Source organism: Solea senegalensis, linkage group LG13 (genome assembly GCF_019176455.1).
Source record: "Solea senegalensis isolate Sse05_10M linkage group LG13, IFAPA_SoseM_1, whole genome shotgun sequence".
NCBI classification, from domain to species: Eukaryota; Metazoa; Chordata; class Actinopteri; order Pleuronectiformes; family Soleidae; genus Solea; species Solea senegalensis.
Window position 1 is genome coordinate 16,160,434 of NC_058033.1, and position 12,110 is coordinate 16,172,543.

Genomic DNA, 12,110 nt, shown 5'->3' on the forward strand with positions numbered 1-12,110 from the left:
GCTTTTAACCAACAGCATATTCCTTATGCAGAATCTGAAATTGAACTCATGACCAATAGCCACTGAGGATTTTTTATGTTTCTAATAGAAGTCTATTCCATCACGAATAAATTAGGGAATCATTGTAGCGCTGACATGCAGTATGTTGTAGGAGTCAGCCATTAATACCTCTAAAGTCATTTTGTTTTTTCTGCTATGTGAAGACTCTGTGAATACCGCTTTTTTTCCACTTTTATTCCGAATGTCCACACACAGATGAATTCAAACTGTCCTCCAGCACTGCGAAATGAAACATTGAAAATGATGGTCCAGGTTGTAGGGCCAGCAGCAGGGACACAAGGGAAAACAGATTTTACCCACTTAACATAAGGATCCACACCTAAGTCTACAACATCTTTAGAATATGATGACTACCTTATCTCACTGTTAGACATCTGTTTGTGTCACTGAGGTAAACACTTTCAATTACACATTTGAACTTACTGATTGAGGCAGCAGGGAATCAACATCTCCTGTGTGCTGTGATGTAAAAAAATATGCTGATTTGGGAGTGAGAATCATATTTGTAAGATAACCAAAACCAAATAATATATACATTTTATTTTATTATTAATATTTTTTTCCTTGTGTCCCTGTTGGCAGAGTACCTCATACAACCATACTTGATAAAACCTGAACTGTCCCTTTAGCCTTTCAAAATACCACACAAGTGGGTACATTTAAGGAGGAAGTTGCAAATGGCAGTAGAGGGTGCGCTAAGATAAATGTAGCATCACAGTAGAGTGATTGCCATAGTTTTGGAAAAGTTCTCTCTCTCTCTCTCTCTCTCTCTCTCTCTCTCTCTCTCACCCTCTCTCACCCTCTTCCTCTTTCCCATCCTTTCACATCCTGCCTGTTGCACCTTTGCTCTCACTGTATGCATGGAGCTAATCCCGGCATAGATTCCCAGAGATTATGAGTCATGTCAAAACAGGAAGTATTTCCTAGGACAAATGCTCTGTGGTGGTAAGACAAATACAATCCCTTTCTCCCTCTCCCTCTCTCGCTTTCTGTAACGTGATTGGATGCACACACTATACAATTAAGCCACATGTTTATCTATAATATCCCGCCTGTTTATGGGAAGCCTTACTGAGGGGCATAAAAACCCTGTCAAAGGCAGAAGTAAATGTGCTCGGCACAGATTCAGGGCTTCTAAGGCACATTCAGACCTGCTGTGGCCATACATGGCCTACAACAGTCTGTTCAGGTCAGCAAGCTCCATGTCGACCCCGACTTCAAGCACTTTGTGATGGGTGACTTTTATGTAGATGATGGTCTGAAGTCCCTGCCCATGGTTGAAGCTGCTGTCAACTTGCTAAAAAAGACACAGGAAGTTCTCTCCAAGTCAAACCTAAGACTGCATAAGATTGCAGCAAACAGTAAAGAGGTCATGGAAGCCTTTCTGTCCAAGGATCATGCAAACAACCTCAAAGAAATTGACCTTGATGCAGACATGCTGCCAATACAACGCAGTCTTGGACTCAACTGGAATCTCCAAATGGACCGTTCTCTTCCAAGTCTCGGATGAGATAAAACCTTACACTAGGTGTCTTCTTCTAAATCTAAATCTTATACTTCCCCTTAGGGAAAATATTTCTCTCCATTTGACCCATCCTAGCAGTGGGCTGCCACACTGAGTAGCACCTGGGTAGCAATGGGGGTTGGGTACCCTGCTCAGGGGTACCCCAGGAGTACCCTTTTGACCTGGTGGGGACTTGAACCAGTTACAAGCCAAGTTCCCTTTTCACTTGGCCACAGGTGTTTTATCTATCATCAATAGCCTCTACGATCCTCTTGGGTTTGTAGCGCCAGTGACAATACAAGGCAAGGCTATTCTAAAAGAACTCACTGCTTAGAATGGCGACTGGGACAGGCCATTACCACAAGACAAGGAGGAAGCTTGGACGAGCTGGAGAGCTTCTTTGACAGAACTGTCCAATCTTTCCATCTCCAGACCATATACTGAAACTTCACCTTCAACAGCTGTCGGAAGAGAATTGTGTGTCTTTTCTGATGCCTCAACCAAAGCTGTTGCTGCAGTGGCATATCTGAAAGTCACAGATGCTTCTGGGAACAATCACGTTGGTCAACGTTGGTCAACGCCAAGCTGGCCCCCACTGCACAGCAGTACTTGCTGTCGAGTTAGCAGACTTGATTTCAGCAGAGCTAGACCTTCAGCTCAAGGCTGTAACCTACTACTCAGACAGCAAGGTTGTTCTGGGTTACATGTGTAATGAAAGGCGATTCTAAGTCTATGTCAGTAACCGGGTGTTACATATCCAAAGATTGTCCTGTCCAGACCAGTGGCGCTATTTGCCAACAGGCCAGAACCCAGCAGATCATGCAATACGTTCTGTCATTGCAGGCCATCTGAAAGACACCAACTGGCTGGCTGGGCCCTCATTTTTGGCCGTACCAGGGCCAGGTGTCTCTGAGAACACCTTTGATCTTGTCGATCCAAGTTCAGACCCAGACATCCGGACCTTAGTGACAACTTTGAGCACTACAACATCATCCAGGCAACTTGGTTCCAACGATTTGCCAAGTTCTCTTCTTGGAAGTCACTAACTTGTGCTATTACTATCCTTGTACACATCAAACAGCTCTTGCAAGGGCTGGCATTACTGCAAAGCAGAAATCACTGTTGAGGAGTCCACTCAAACTTCAGCCATCATCATTCAGGCAGTGCAAGAGGAATCCTACGGTCAAGAGATCAAATGCATCAAAAAGCACAAAAAGATTCCTAAAAGTAGTCCTCTAAAAGATCTGGATCCCTTCGTTGATGCACACGGGCTTCTGAGAGTCGGAGGCCGCCTCCATCAATAATCATTCGATTATTCCTGGGAAACATTACATTGCAACTCTACTCATCAGACAGCAGAAAATTGAGCAGCATCATCCACCAATGCGTAACTTGCAGACGGCTTAGAACTCCATTTAGTGTCCAAAAAATGGCAAGCCTTCCAGCAGATCGTCTTTCTACGGATCCTCCCTTTACAAATGTTGGGTTTGATGTGTTTGGCCCTTGGAGTGTCTCCTCACGTCGGACCAGAGGAGGCCTATCACACAGTAAATGGTGGGCTGTCATCTTTACGTGTATGAGCGCCAGAGCCGTTCATATTGAAGTGATAGAATCCCTCGACACATCCGTTTTGTTAGCATGCGTGGGCCAGTCAAACATATTCGTTCGGACCGTGGCACGTTGGTGCCTGTAAAGATTTGAAGATACCTTCAAACATTGAGAGCAAAACTGTGAGGACTTACCTGTCAGACCAAGGTTGCTCTTGGACCTTTAATCCACCGCATGCTTCCCATTTCGGTGGCACATGGGAAAGAATGATTGGTCTTGCCAGGAGAATTCTGGAATCCATGTTTCTCCATCTGAAAGACAACCTTACCCATGATGTACTGGTGACCTTCATGGCAGAAGTAGCAGCCATTATCAATGCCAGACCTCTGGTTCCTGTGACAAGTGACCCTGAGGACTTGTTCCTACTCACACCAGCTGCTCTTCTCACACAAAAGGTGAACATTGTTCCTGCACCTGCGGATGAGTTTGGCGCTTCGGACCTTTTCAAGTGTCAGTGGCGGCAAGTTCAACACCTGTCCAACACCTTCTGGAACAGATGGCAAACGAAATTCCTGCCGATGCTACAGGCACGCAAGAAGTGGCAGTCCATTCATCCAAACATTAAGCCAGGAAGCGTTGTTCTCCTCAAGAACAGCCAGGTACCAAGAAATGGATGGCCTCTTGGACTGGTAACACGGACCTTCCCTAGCAAAGACGGGAGGGTGTGCCAGGTCGAAGCGAAGGTCATCAAACCTGGAGGAACTTCACTCTTTCTTAGGCCTGTTACAGAGACTGTACTTCCTCTTCCCCCAGATGCCTAGATAGATGATGCGTCATGGATTTGTGACGCGTAATCACACCAGGCGGGAAGTGTTTTGTTACAACGTAATGTTAAAAGTCATTCTGTTTCTTGCTTAAGTAATTTCTTTATGTTTGTGTATTTCGTTGTGGTCACTTTAAGAGTCACAAGATGTCAGTAACAGGAAGTTATGTTGTGCATGTGATCAGTAAACAGGAAGTAAGTGAGCATGACTCTTGAGAGCTGTTGCTTATTGTATTCAAGCTAAGCCAGTGCCATCTGCATACATCTTTGGTTGCATCTTGGGTATGTATTTGTCATTTTATGTGTTACCTACAACCGTTGATTATTATTTTTGGGACAATGTTACATTTTGTGAAGTTTGATGGTAGAAATCTACCGGGTTACATAAACACTGTTCTTAGGCCTTTGGAAGTTCATAAGAATAATAAATATATGAGTAGACATGTTAAAATACATAAAACCATAAAAACAGTAAAAATATTTGATTCACAGTAAAGACTGAGTTATGTTTACACTGTGTATAAATTTAGCATGAAGTATTGATTATGTTTTTTGTAGGTTTTAGTTTCACATTTCCTTGCAAAGTCATTAAACCTGTGGACAAAGGAACAATTGTCTACAGAGTCTTGATGTCAGGAAGTCGTTTATCTAACTGTCAAGTTATATACAGTGCATATACCGAGGACAGCATATAGGTAGAATATCACCAAAGTTCACCAAAGAGCTGGCACTGCCTCAATCTGATTTGAGTTCACTCTTGGTGTTAAGGATGTGACCCTGGCTGTCTAGTGCCAGGGTCATTTAGGTTTCTTGATCTCTTACATAACCAGCAGTGATGATGTGGTATTTCTTAGATTATTTCGGTGGAGTAGGTGTGCAAAGGTGTAATCACTGCTGACATACCAACAAACCTCTACATGAACATCACTTCTAATTCTAATAATTTATAATAATAATAATAAAAATGAACACAGTCAACAAAGCAAATTCTTTGCATATGTTTCTATAGTAGTGAAATTAGAAATTAACTATTGTTACTATAATTTTATATATATGTATATTCAAATCAATTCAATTTTATTTGTATAGCGCCAAATCCCAACATACATTATCTCAAGGCGCTGTACATAGTAAGACAGAAACCTTTACAGTATTATAGAGAAAAGAGAAGCACAACAGTTTACACAATGAGCAAACACTGGGCATCAGTGGAGTCAAAGATGTGCAGCAATTGGCCTTGACTGGTTGGGGTGAAAGGAAAAATTGGTGACAGAAAGGGGGGAGAGAAAGTGAAAGAGCGAGGTAGAGACAGAAGTGAGAGGTAAAACTAGGTCCTTAGGGTATGATGCGGCCTGATCATTAAGTGCTTTGTATGTGAGGAGGAGGATTTTAAATTGAATTCTTAACTGTACAGGGAGCCTCTCTTTCTAGTTCATATTTCATTCTGCAGCATTTTGAATTAACTGGATATTTTAACGGACTTATTGGAACATCCTGATAATAAGGAGTTGCAGTAATCCAGTCTAGATGTAACAAAAGCATGAACTCGTTTTTCAGTGTCATTCTAAGGACAGAATGTTTCTAATTTTCATGATGTTCTGCAGTTGGAAGAAGGCTGTCCTTGAAATTAGCTTCATGTTCGAGTCAAATTACATATCCTGGTCAAAAATAACTCCAAGGTTCCTCACAGTGGAAGTGGAAGCCATGGCGATATCATATAATGTGTCAATGTGGTCAGAATCTTTTTCTATACGTTTTTTTGGACCGAGTATAATGACCTCAGTTTTGTCAGAGTTTAAAAGTAGGAAGTTCATCCAGGACATAATGTCTCTGAGACATTCCTGGAGTTGAACAACCTGATTTATTTCATCCGGCCTTATTGATGACTATAGCTGTGTGTCATCTGCATAACAGTGGAGGTGTATGTTATGCTTCCTAATAATGTTCCCTAAAGGAAGCATATATAAGGTGTGATTGATTTTTTTTGACAAAGAAGGAAGGGATGGTTCAGTAGAGCAGTGACTCTGTCAGCCTGGCTACAGTGATGAAAATACATTTATTTATTCTCTTCACTTAAAGAAGAATGATGAGTAAAGAAGCTTTGTGTAAGGCTTTTTTCCAAGCTACATGAAATTCCTCTAGATTAGTTATAGATCATCCATTTTCTTTCCCATCTACGTAAAGCTTTGTGATGGAACATCTGGAGTCAGCGACGAGTTAAGTTGAATGTTTTTATTGAAGAGATCCGAGGAGAACTGTGACTTTGTCTGCTACGTATAGTTAGTAAGCCTTGAGATAGTGGATCAGATCCAGATGCTATGGCTGTTTATATTGAACACTAGGTTTGGTTATAAGAATATGTGAGTAAGTAAACTTAAAGATGGTTGAAGATTAGAATTTTCCCTCCTACATTAAGCATTGAAACACTGAGATTCTACTATAGACTGGGTGGAGTGAGTCGTCTTTCAGCTTGAAGGTTGTGGGTTCGCTAGTCTGCATGCCCACGTGTCCTTGGGTCAAGTAGCTCTTGATGGCTGTGCCGGCAGTGTGTGAATGGGTATGAACGATGAGTGATAGAAAATGTGCTGCTCATAGATGCACTGTATGAAAGTGTGAGTGAATGGGTGTGAATGGCAAAACAGTAGTGTAAAGCAGCTTTGAGTGGTCATCAAGACTAGAAAAGTGCTATATAAATACAGACCATTACTATTTACTATACTCATTTGTAATATACATGATGTTGCTCTATCCCTTTTATTTTTGTTTATGTGGGAGCTCACTATATTGGTTTGATTTCAGTGATCACAGTCGATCAATCGAACTGATCTGTGACCGCAGACGTGTTTTGCAGATCTACTCCACATGAATCACAAGCCCTTGTAAATGGGCTGTGGCTCAGTGGGTACAGTGGGTCGTCCTTCAACTGGCTGTCGGTCTACAGTAGTCTACAAAATAAACAAGTACATACAGACCATTTAACATTTCAATATAAAAACAAGGTCTTACATTTTTATATCCCAATCTCACCTGGACCAATATGCAATGTTGATGATGAATCTCTGCAGTGGACAGGGATCTTTTTATGTATATTAATCTAGGGTTGCCATAATAACTGTAAAATCCCTACTTTTTCATTTATTTATTTTCACTTCTTCGTCTCTGCAGATGTGTTAGAAAGAATAAGCTGTTCCTAAATATGCAAGTCAACGGGAATGGATGTGAAGAGTTGCCCTCCCGCTACCCGGCCATAGCTGCACGCACTCCTGGAGTCACCCCGGCTGCCACCACAGCACCTTACACCCTGCCTGGCACACCCACACTAATGGAAGAGCACAGCACCATCAAGAGTGAGTCATAAATATATATAATAAAAATAAATAAATAAATAACCCTTTTTTTTGCTGAATTGGTGAATATGCACATTTTAGATTAGACTGCTTATCTGAAAGTTACCGGAATGTTGAGATAGAACAAAATCTAGGCCACATAGTCTAGGTAATGGGTTCTTATACTTGCACATTATTGTGTGTGTGTGTGTGTGAAATGGTATCACAACTGCAAATGATTAACCATTAGGGTGAATTTATTTCCTCCCTTCCTCCCTGCTCTTTTCGCTCTCACCAGATAATGTAGCAGGGCATCGCAGCTCCCCACAAGCAGTGAGGAGGGACATAGGCCTTGCCGTCACACACAGGTACACCTTCCTTCTGCAAACATTTTCTGTCATAAGCGTATTTAATCATCCAGAAAACACACGGCGTTTGTCGTTGGATTTTCTCTCCCTCTAGAGTCACTGATCAAACTTACAATTCTTTGTAAGGCGACCCGCTCAGCGTCCACGTCATGTAGACACGCGTCACGTCCACAGCTCAGAGGTGCAGAGTTGCCGTCATGCTGACGACATGGCTTTACATTTTACTTTCTCAACAATTCTGGCAGCTTTAATACACTCTCTATGTATGATTCTATTCACTGCTGTGAAGTGAATATTGGGTGTTAGAAGGCCAGCTTTCCTCTGATGATGCAGTTACTGTACTATAATAATAATCATAATAATACACTTTATTTGTATAGCTCCTTTCATACAAGGATTGAAACAAGTGCTTCACAATAAAAGGAACAACAATAAAACACAACACAGGAGGGAATGAAAAGGAACTAGCTGAAGGCTAGAGTAAAAAGATAATTTTTGAGTCTTCTTTTAAAAATGTCTACTCTACTAGATATTTCTATCTACTATGAATTGTACTGTAGTAATATTGCCCTCTTTCACGAAGTGGAGGAATGTTATGGTTTCCACTGTTACCACCAGTTTTCCACATCAGTCAAATGTGGTAGAGTTGGAGTCATAATCATTTATATTCTGAACTCACTTTTACTTTTTATCAATACAACAGATGTTCATGTGACATACAGGAAGTATTGGTGTGATAATCCGTCTTTGTGAGAAATGCTTTAACTGCTTTAGATATGTAAGATATGTACTTGAGCAAACTGCAATTAAGTATGTGTAAAAATAAAAGTAATGTACGTGTAAGGAGGAGTTATTTGTCTTTGTGAAGGTTTTCCACCAGGTCGTGGTTGTCTCAGACATGTCAGGTGTGCCAGAAGAACATGATGTTTGGGGTTAAGTGCAAACACTGCCGGTGAGTTGAGTACTTTATTTTTAAAGGGCACTTAAATCAGTTTGAAGAGATTTTTTTGTCATTGTTTGACATTGGTTGACCAGGAGTAGCATGAGAAAACTCTGTTTGGGGTTAATTCGAGATCACTGGGGGACGTGTGATCTGGGGAATCTGAAGCTTTGAGTAGAACCTGATCAAGTCTTGAAGAATGTTTCTTATTTGCTGATCTTATATGAGTCTCTCATGTGTTGTTTTCTGTCTGTGCTGTCAGGCTAAAGTGCCACAACAAATGCACAAAGGAAGCCCCATCCTGCAGGATTTCGTTTCTACCAAGTCAGTTATTTATTTACTTGTCAATCTGCGGAGTACATTTTGCTTACGCGTACATCTAATGTGAAATTCCCGCTTTCTGTTTCAGTTGCCAAAATTCGGAGGACTGAGTCTGTCCCGTCTGATATAAACAATCCGGTGGATCGGCCGCCGGAGGCGCCGCAGTTTGGCACGCTACCAAAAGCCATTACAAAAAAGGTTCCATTAAATGATTTTCACATTACAGCACATACTATGTGTATGCGGTTATTTTGGACAGTGTCAAGTCATGGCCACATGACAAGCACATTCCCCATTGATAGGTGTCCTCTCTTTTTAGATGCATGTGTCCTGAAAACAAAAACCGAATTATTTTGCAAGAGAGTGAATTGTGGTTGTATGAGATAGTGAAACGTAGTCATCGCTGACTTTATCCAGCCTGGGACGTGGACGGTGGCCCTTTTGAAAACATGGCTGCCAAAGAAAAACCTGCTTAAGTCTATCTTATGACTGCAACTTCACAATTTGTTCACCACTTCATCTCACTGTTAGCCGGCCTGAAATTGTCATTTTTAGCTCACTTCTGCCTCTTTTGGAGGTATGCATTTTAAACATTACACAACTTACTGATGGAGGCAGCAGTGGATCAGCGACTCCTGTGACCTGTGACGTTAAATTGCATCATTTTCCTGTGGACTTTGGTATGGGGACAGTCGGTGATTTACAAGGCTTCACAGACCTCAATTTCCTGTCCAAAAAGGCTTTCTTGAGAAAATGTGGTGAACACATCATAGACTTAAGCAGGCATAGAGTTCATTAGAGTGTTTAAGTGGGTGAAATCAGTTGTTCCTTGTCCCATGTGGCCCCACATGTTTTCAGATAGATCAAGCATCCATGTCACAGGATGAACAAGCTGTAGGAAAATTAGAATATGACCATTATCGGTCAGGTCTGCTCAATGTCGTGTGCTCACGTCCCTGCTCCTTCAGGATTATCCACCTGTACTGAACCAGCTGGACTCCAGCAGCAATCCGTCCTCCACCACTTCGTCCACACCCTCGTCCCCAGCTCCCTTCCAGCAGAGCAACCCTCCCAGTGCCACGCCGCCACCCAACCCCTCGCCCAAAGGTCATCGAGACAGTCGTTTCAACTTCCCAGGTAAGCTCGGCTTCACAGGGGCAAATACAGTCACGCAGAGCACACACTCAAATGTGCGCGCTAGTATTATTCTCCTCAGTTTACCAGTTCTATGTTCCTAACTCTGTTACAGCTAGATACTGTATGATATAATACTGGACCTCACTAACACTCCTTTTTCCTGTTTATACAACATTAACACTAAAGAGCAACTTTGCCTTTTTACCAGATCTGTTCATTTACAGTCTTGTTAACTCCCTCTATGCCGTGCTTGACAGTCTTTCCCTCTCTATTTGCAAAAGCTGCCTGTTACTTTCAGCATAGACAGCAGTTTATCTTCCCCGGTGAGTTAACAGTCCCAAAAATGTCTTTTGTTCATTTCTAGTGTCCCAATATTCCACTCTCTCTTCAAACCTCAGATCTTGCTCTGTCCTCTGTGTTTTGCTTCGCGTGTCGTAGCAGTGTCACTGTGTGCATGCACTAGAATTGCGTGTCTCCTGGGCAGTGTTTTGTCTCCATCTGCTGGTAGTCGTGGGAAATTGCATGAGGTGTCGTGTTTCCACATGTGAAGAGACTTTTTTTTCCAAAGGAAAAGGGAAGAAGCACATGAGGGCTCGAACTTTTTATCCTCTTATTTCTGCCTAACATTTCTTATTTTCCGTTTGCAGATGTCTCCAGTCCCGCTCATTTGCACTCTGATGTCCTACAAGACACTGTGTAAGACATTTTAAAACTCAGTTTTATTCAATTAGAGCGACAACAGTCATCAAAAGATTTAGCTTTTGGTCACATTTGACCTTTAAATTCTCTGTGTCACAGCACTGAGATAGAGCAATCGGTGGAAGACATGCATGCTGAGCTGGTGGAAGACGAAGATGAAGAGGTAATGTAGCAGCATGTGTGTGTGTGTGTGTGTGTGTGTGGAAAGGACAGTGAGCTCAGAATGCTTTTCTACAATGTGCCTTGAAATCGGAACCTCTGCCAAACAAGAAACATCAGCGTTTTTAATGAAATGGAATTTCAACTCGACCATTATTGTCATTCTTCCTGTTACACGTCTGAATGAAATGTCGTTTCGTATGAACCCAGGTGCTCGCTGTGCAAGAAAAAAATCAATGAAATGAAACAAACAATCAGTAGACATCATATCATATTCTTCCATCCTATGTAGTCATTTCTAATAATGACAGTACATGTACAGGAACTAAATTAAATTACAATGTTAAAATAATTGATTATGCCGATTAGCACCAAATTTGTGATTGGTGTGATGCACTACTTAAGAAAATGAAAACATAGACCACCCTACTAATCATATCTGATCAAGTTTAATGTCTTCTCCCTGAGCTCATGCCCCCATCCATTTTCATATATGTTAATTGACAAGTAACGTGTATGTGACAATGAACAAGACAAGACAGACTGTTGTGCAAAGTTTAGGGTGTATTTGTTCGAGATGTTATGGATATTGATTGAAAGAGATGACTGAGAATGGTTACAGGGGAAGACATTTCATAGGGTATGCATTTATGATAATAAATCTATATCTATCATCTACTTACTCTCTGGTCAAACACCAGCTACTCCATTCATATGTTGCCACTGGCTTTTTTTTAGTCCACTCTTCTGTCACTGGTAAACTCTTTGCCAGCCGCTTGTTCCACCAGTGCGACTTGATGTCAGATTTCAGCACCAGCGCGTGCTCCCTGCACTGATCTCCACTGTCCCTCCCTCTTCAGTCACTGGGCGGAGTTGGCCTCAGAAGACAGGGTTTAGTTTAGAGACAAACATAAGAAGACGAGAAACCCATATCAGTCGCGACCTCTTAACACAGCCTATTTCAAACTGTTGGGGGGGCGTGGAGATTTAACGGGGGGCGCGAGTTCTGTTTTTTTTAAGTAAATAACTAAAGTTCAGCAGGCGGAACTTTTGGTCTCGCTGTAAGCCGGACTCATTTAAGTGACGTACCACAACAAAATCTACACCGGTGACAATGAATGGAGAATGGAGAAGAAGACGGCGGCAAAAAGAAAACAACGTGCAATGTTTCGGAAACTAACAACAAGCCAACGTCAGCCGAACGGAACAATGATTCACAACGACC

General features: G+C 41.8%; 1 protein-coding gene across 3 annotated transcripts in view; it reads left to right on the forward strand.

The window, feature by feature from the left end:
- The window catches only part of ksr1a (kinase suppressor of ras 1a), a 39,449-nt gene that overhangs the window by 20,865 nt on the left and 6,474 nt on the right, over positions 1-12,110 (forward strand). Inside the window, exons 1-10 of one of the 3 annotated variants that reach the window (XM_044042199.1) lie at positions 4,155-4,217; positions 7,101-7,282; positions 7,560-7,629; positions 8,498-8,581; positions 8,832-8,893; positions 8,979-9,088; positions 9,859-10,027; positions 10,309-10,350; positions 10,675-10,723; positions 10,826-10,889. In XM_044042199.1, coding sequence (XP_043898134.1) covers positions 7,132-7,282; positions 7,560-7,629; positions 8,498-8,581; positions 8,832-8,893; positions 8,979-9,088; positions 9,859-10,027; positions 10,309-10,350; positions 10,675-10,723; positions 10,826-10,889 — 801 coding nt within the window. In that variant the 5' untranslated portion in view covers positions 4,155-4,217; positions 7,101-7,131. Of the gene's footprint in view, positions 1-4,154; positions 4,218-7,100; positions 7,283-7,559; positions 7,630-8,497; positions 8,582-8,831; positions 8,894-8,978; positions 9,089-9,858; positions 10,028-10,308; positions 10,351-10,674; positions 10,724-10,825; positions 10,890-12,110 lie in introns of those variants that run through there. The other 2 variants (XM_044042197.1, XM_044042198.1) reach the window with 2 other exon arrangements.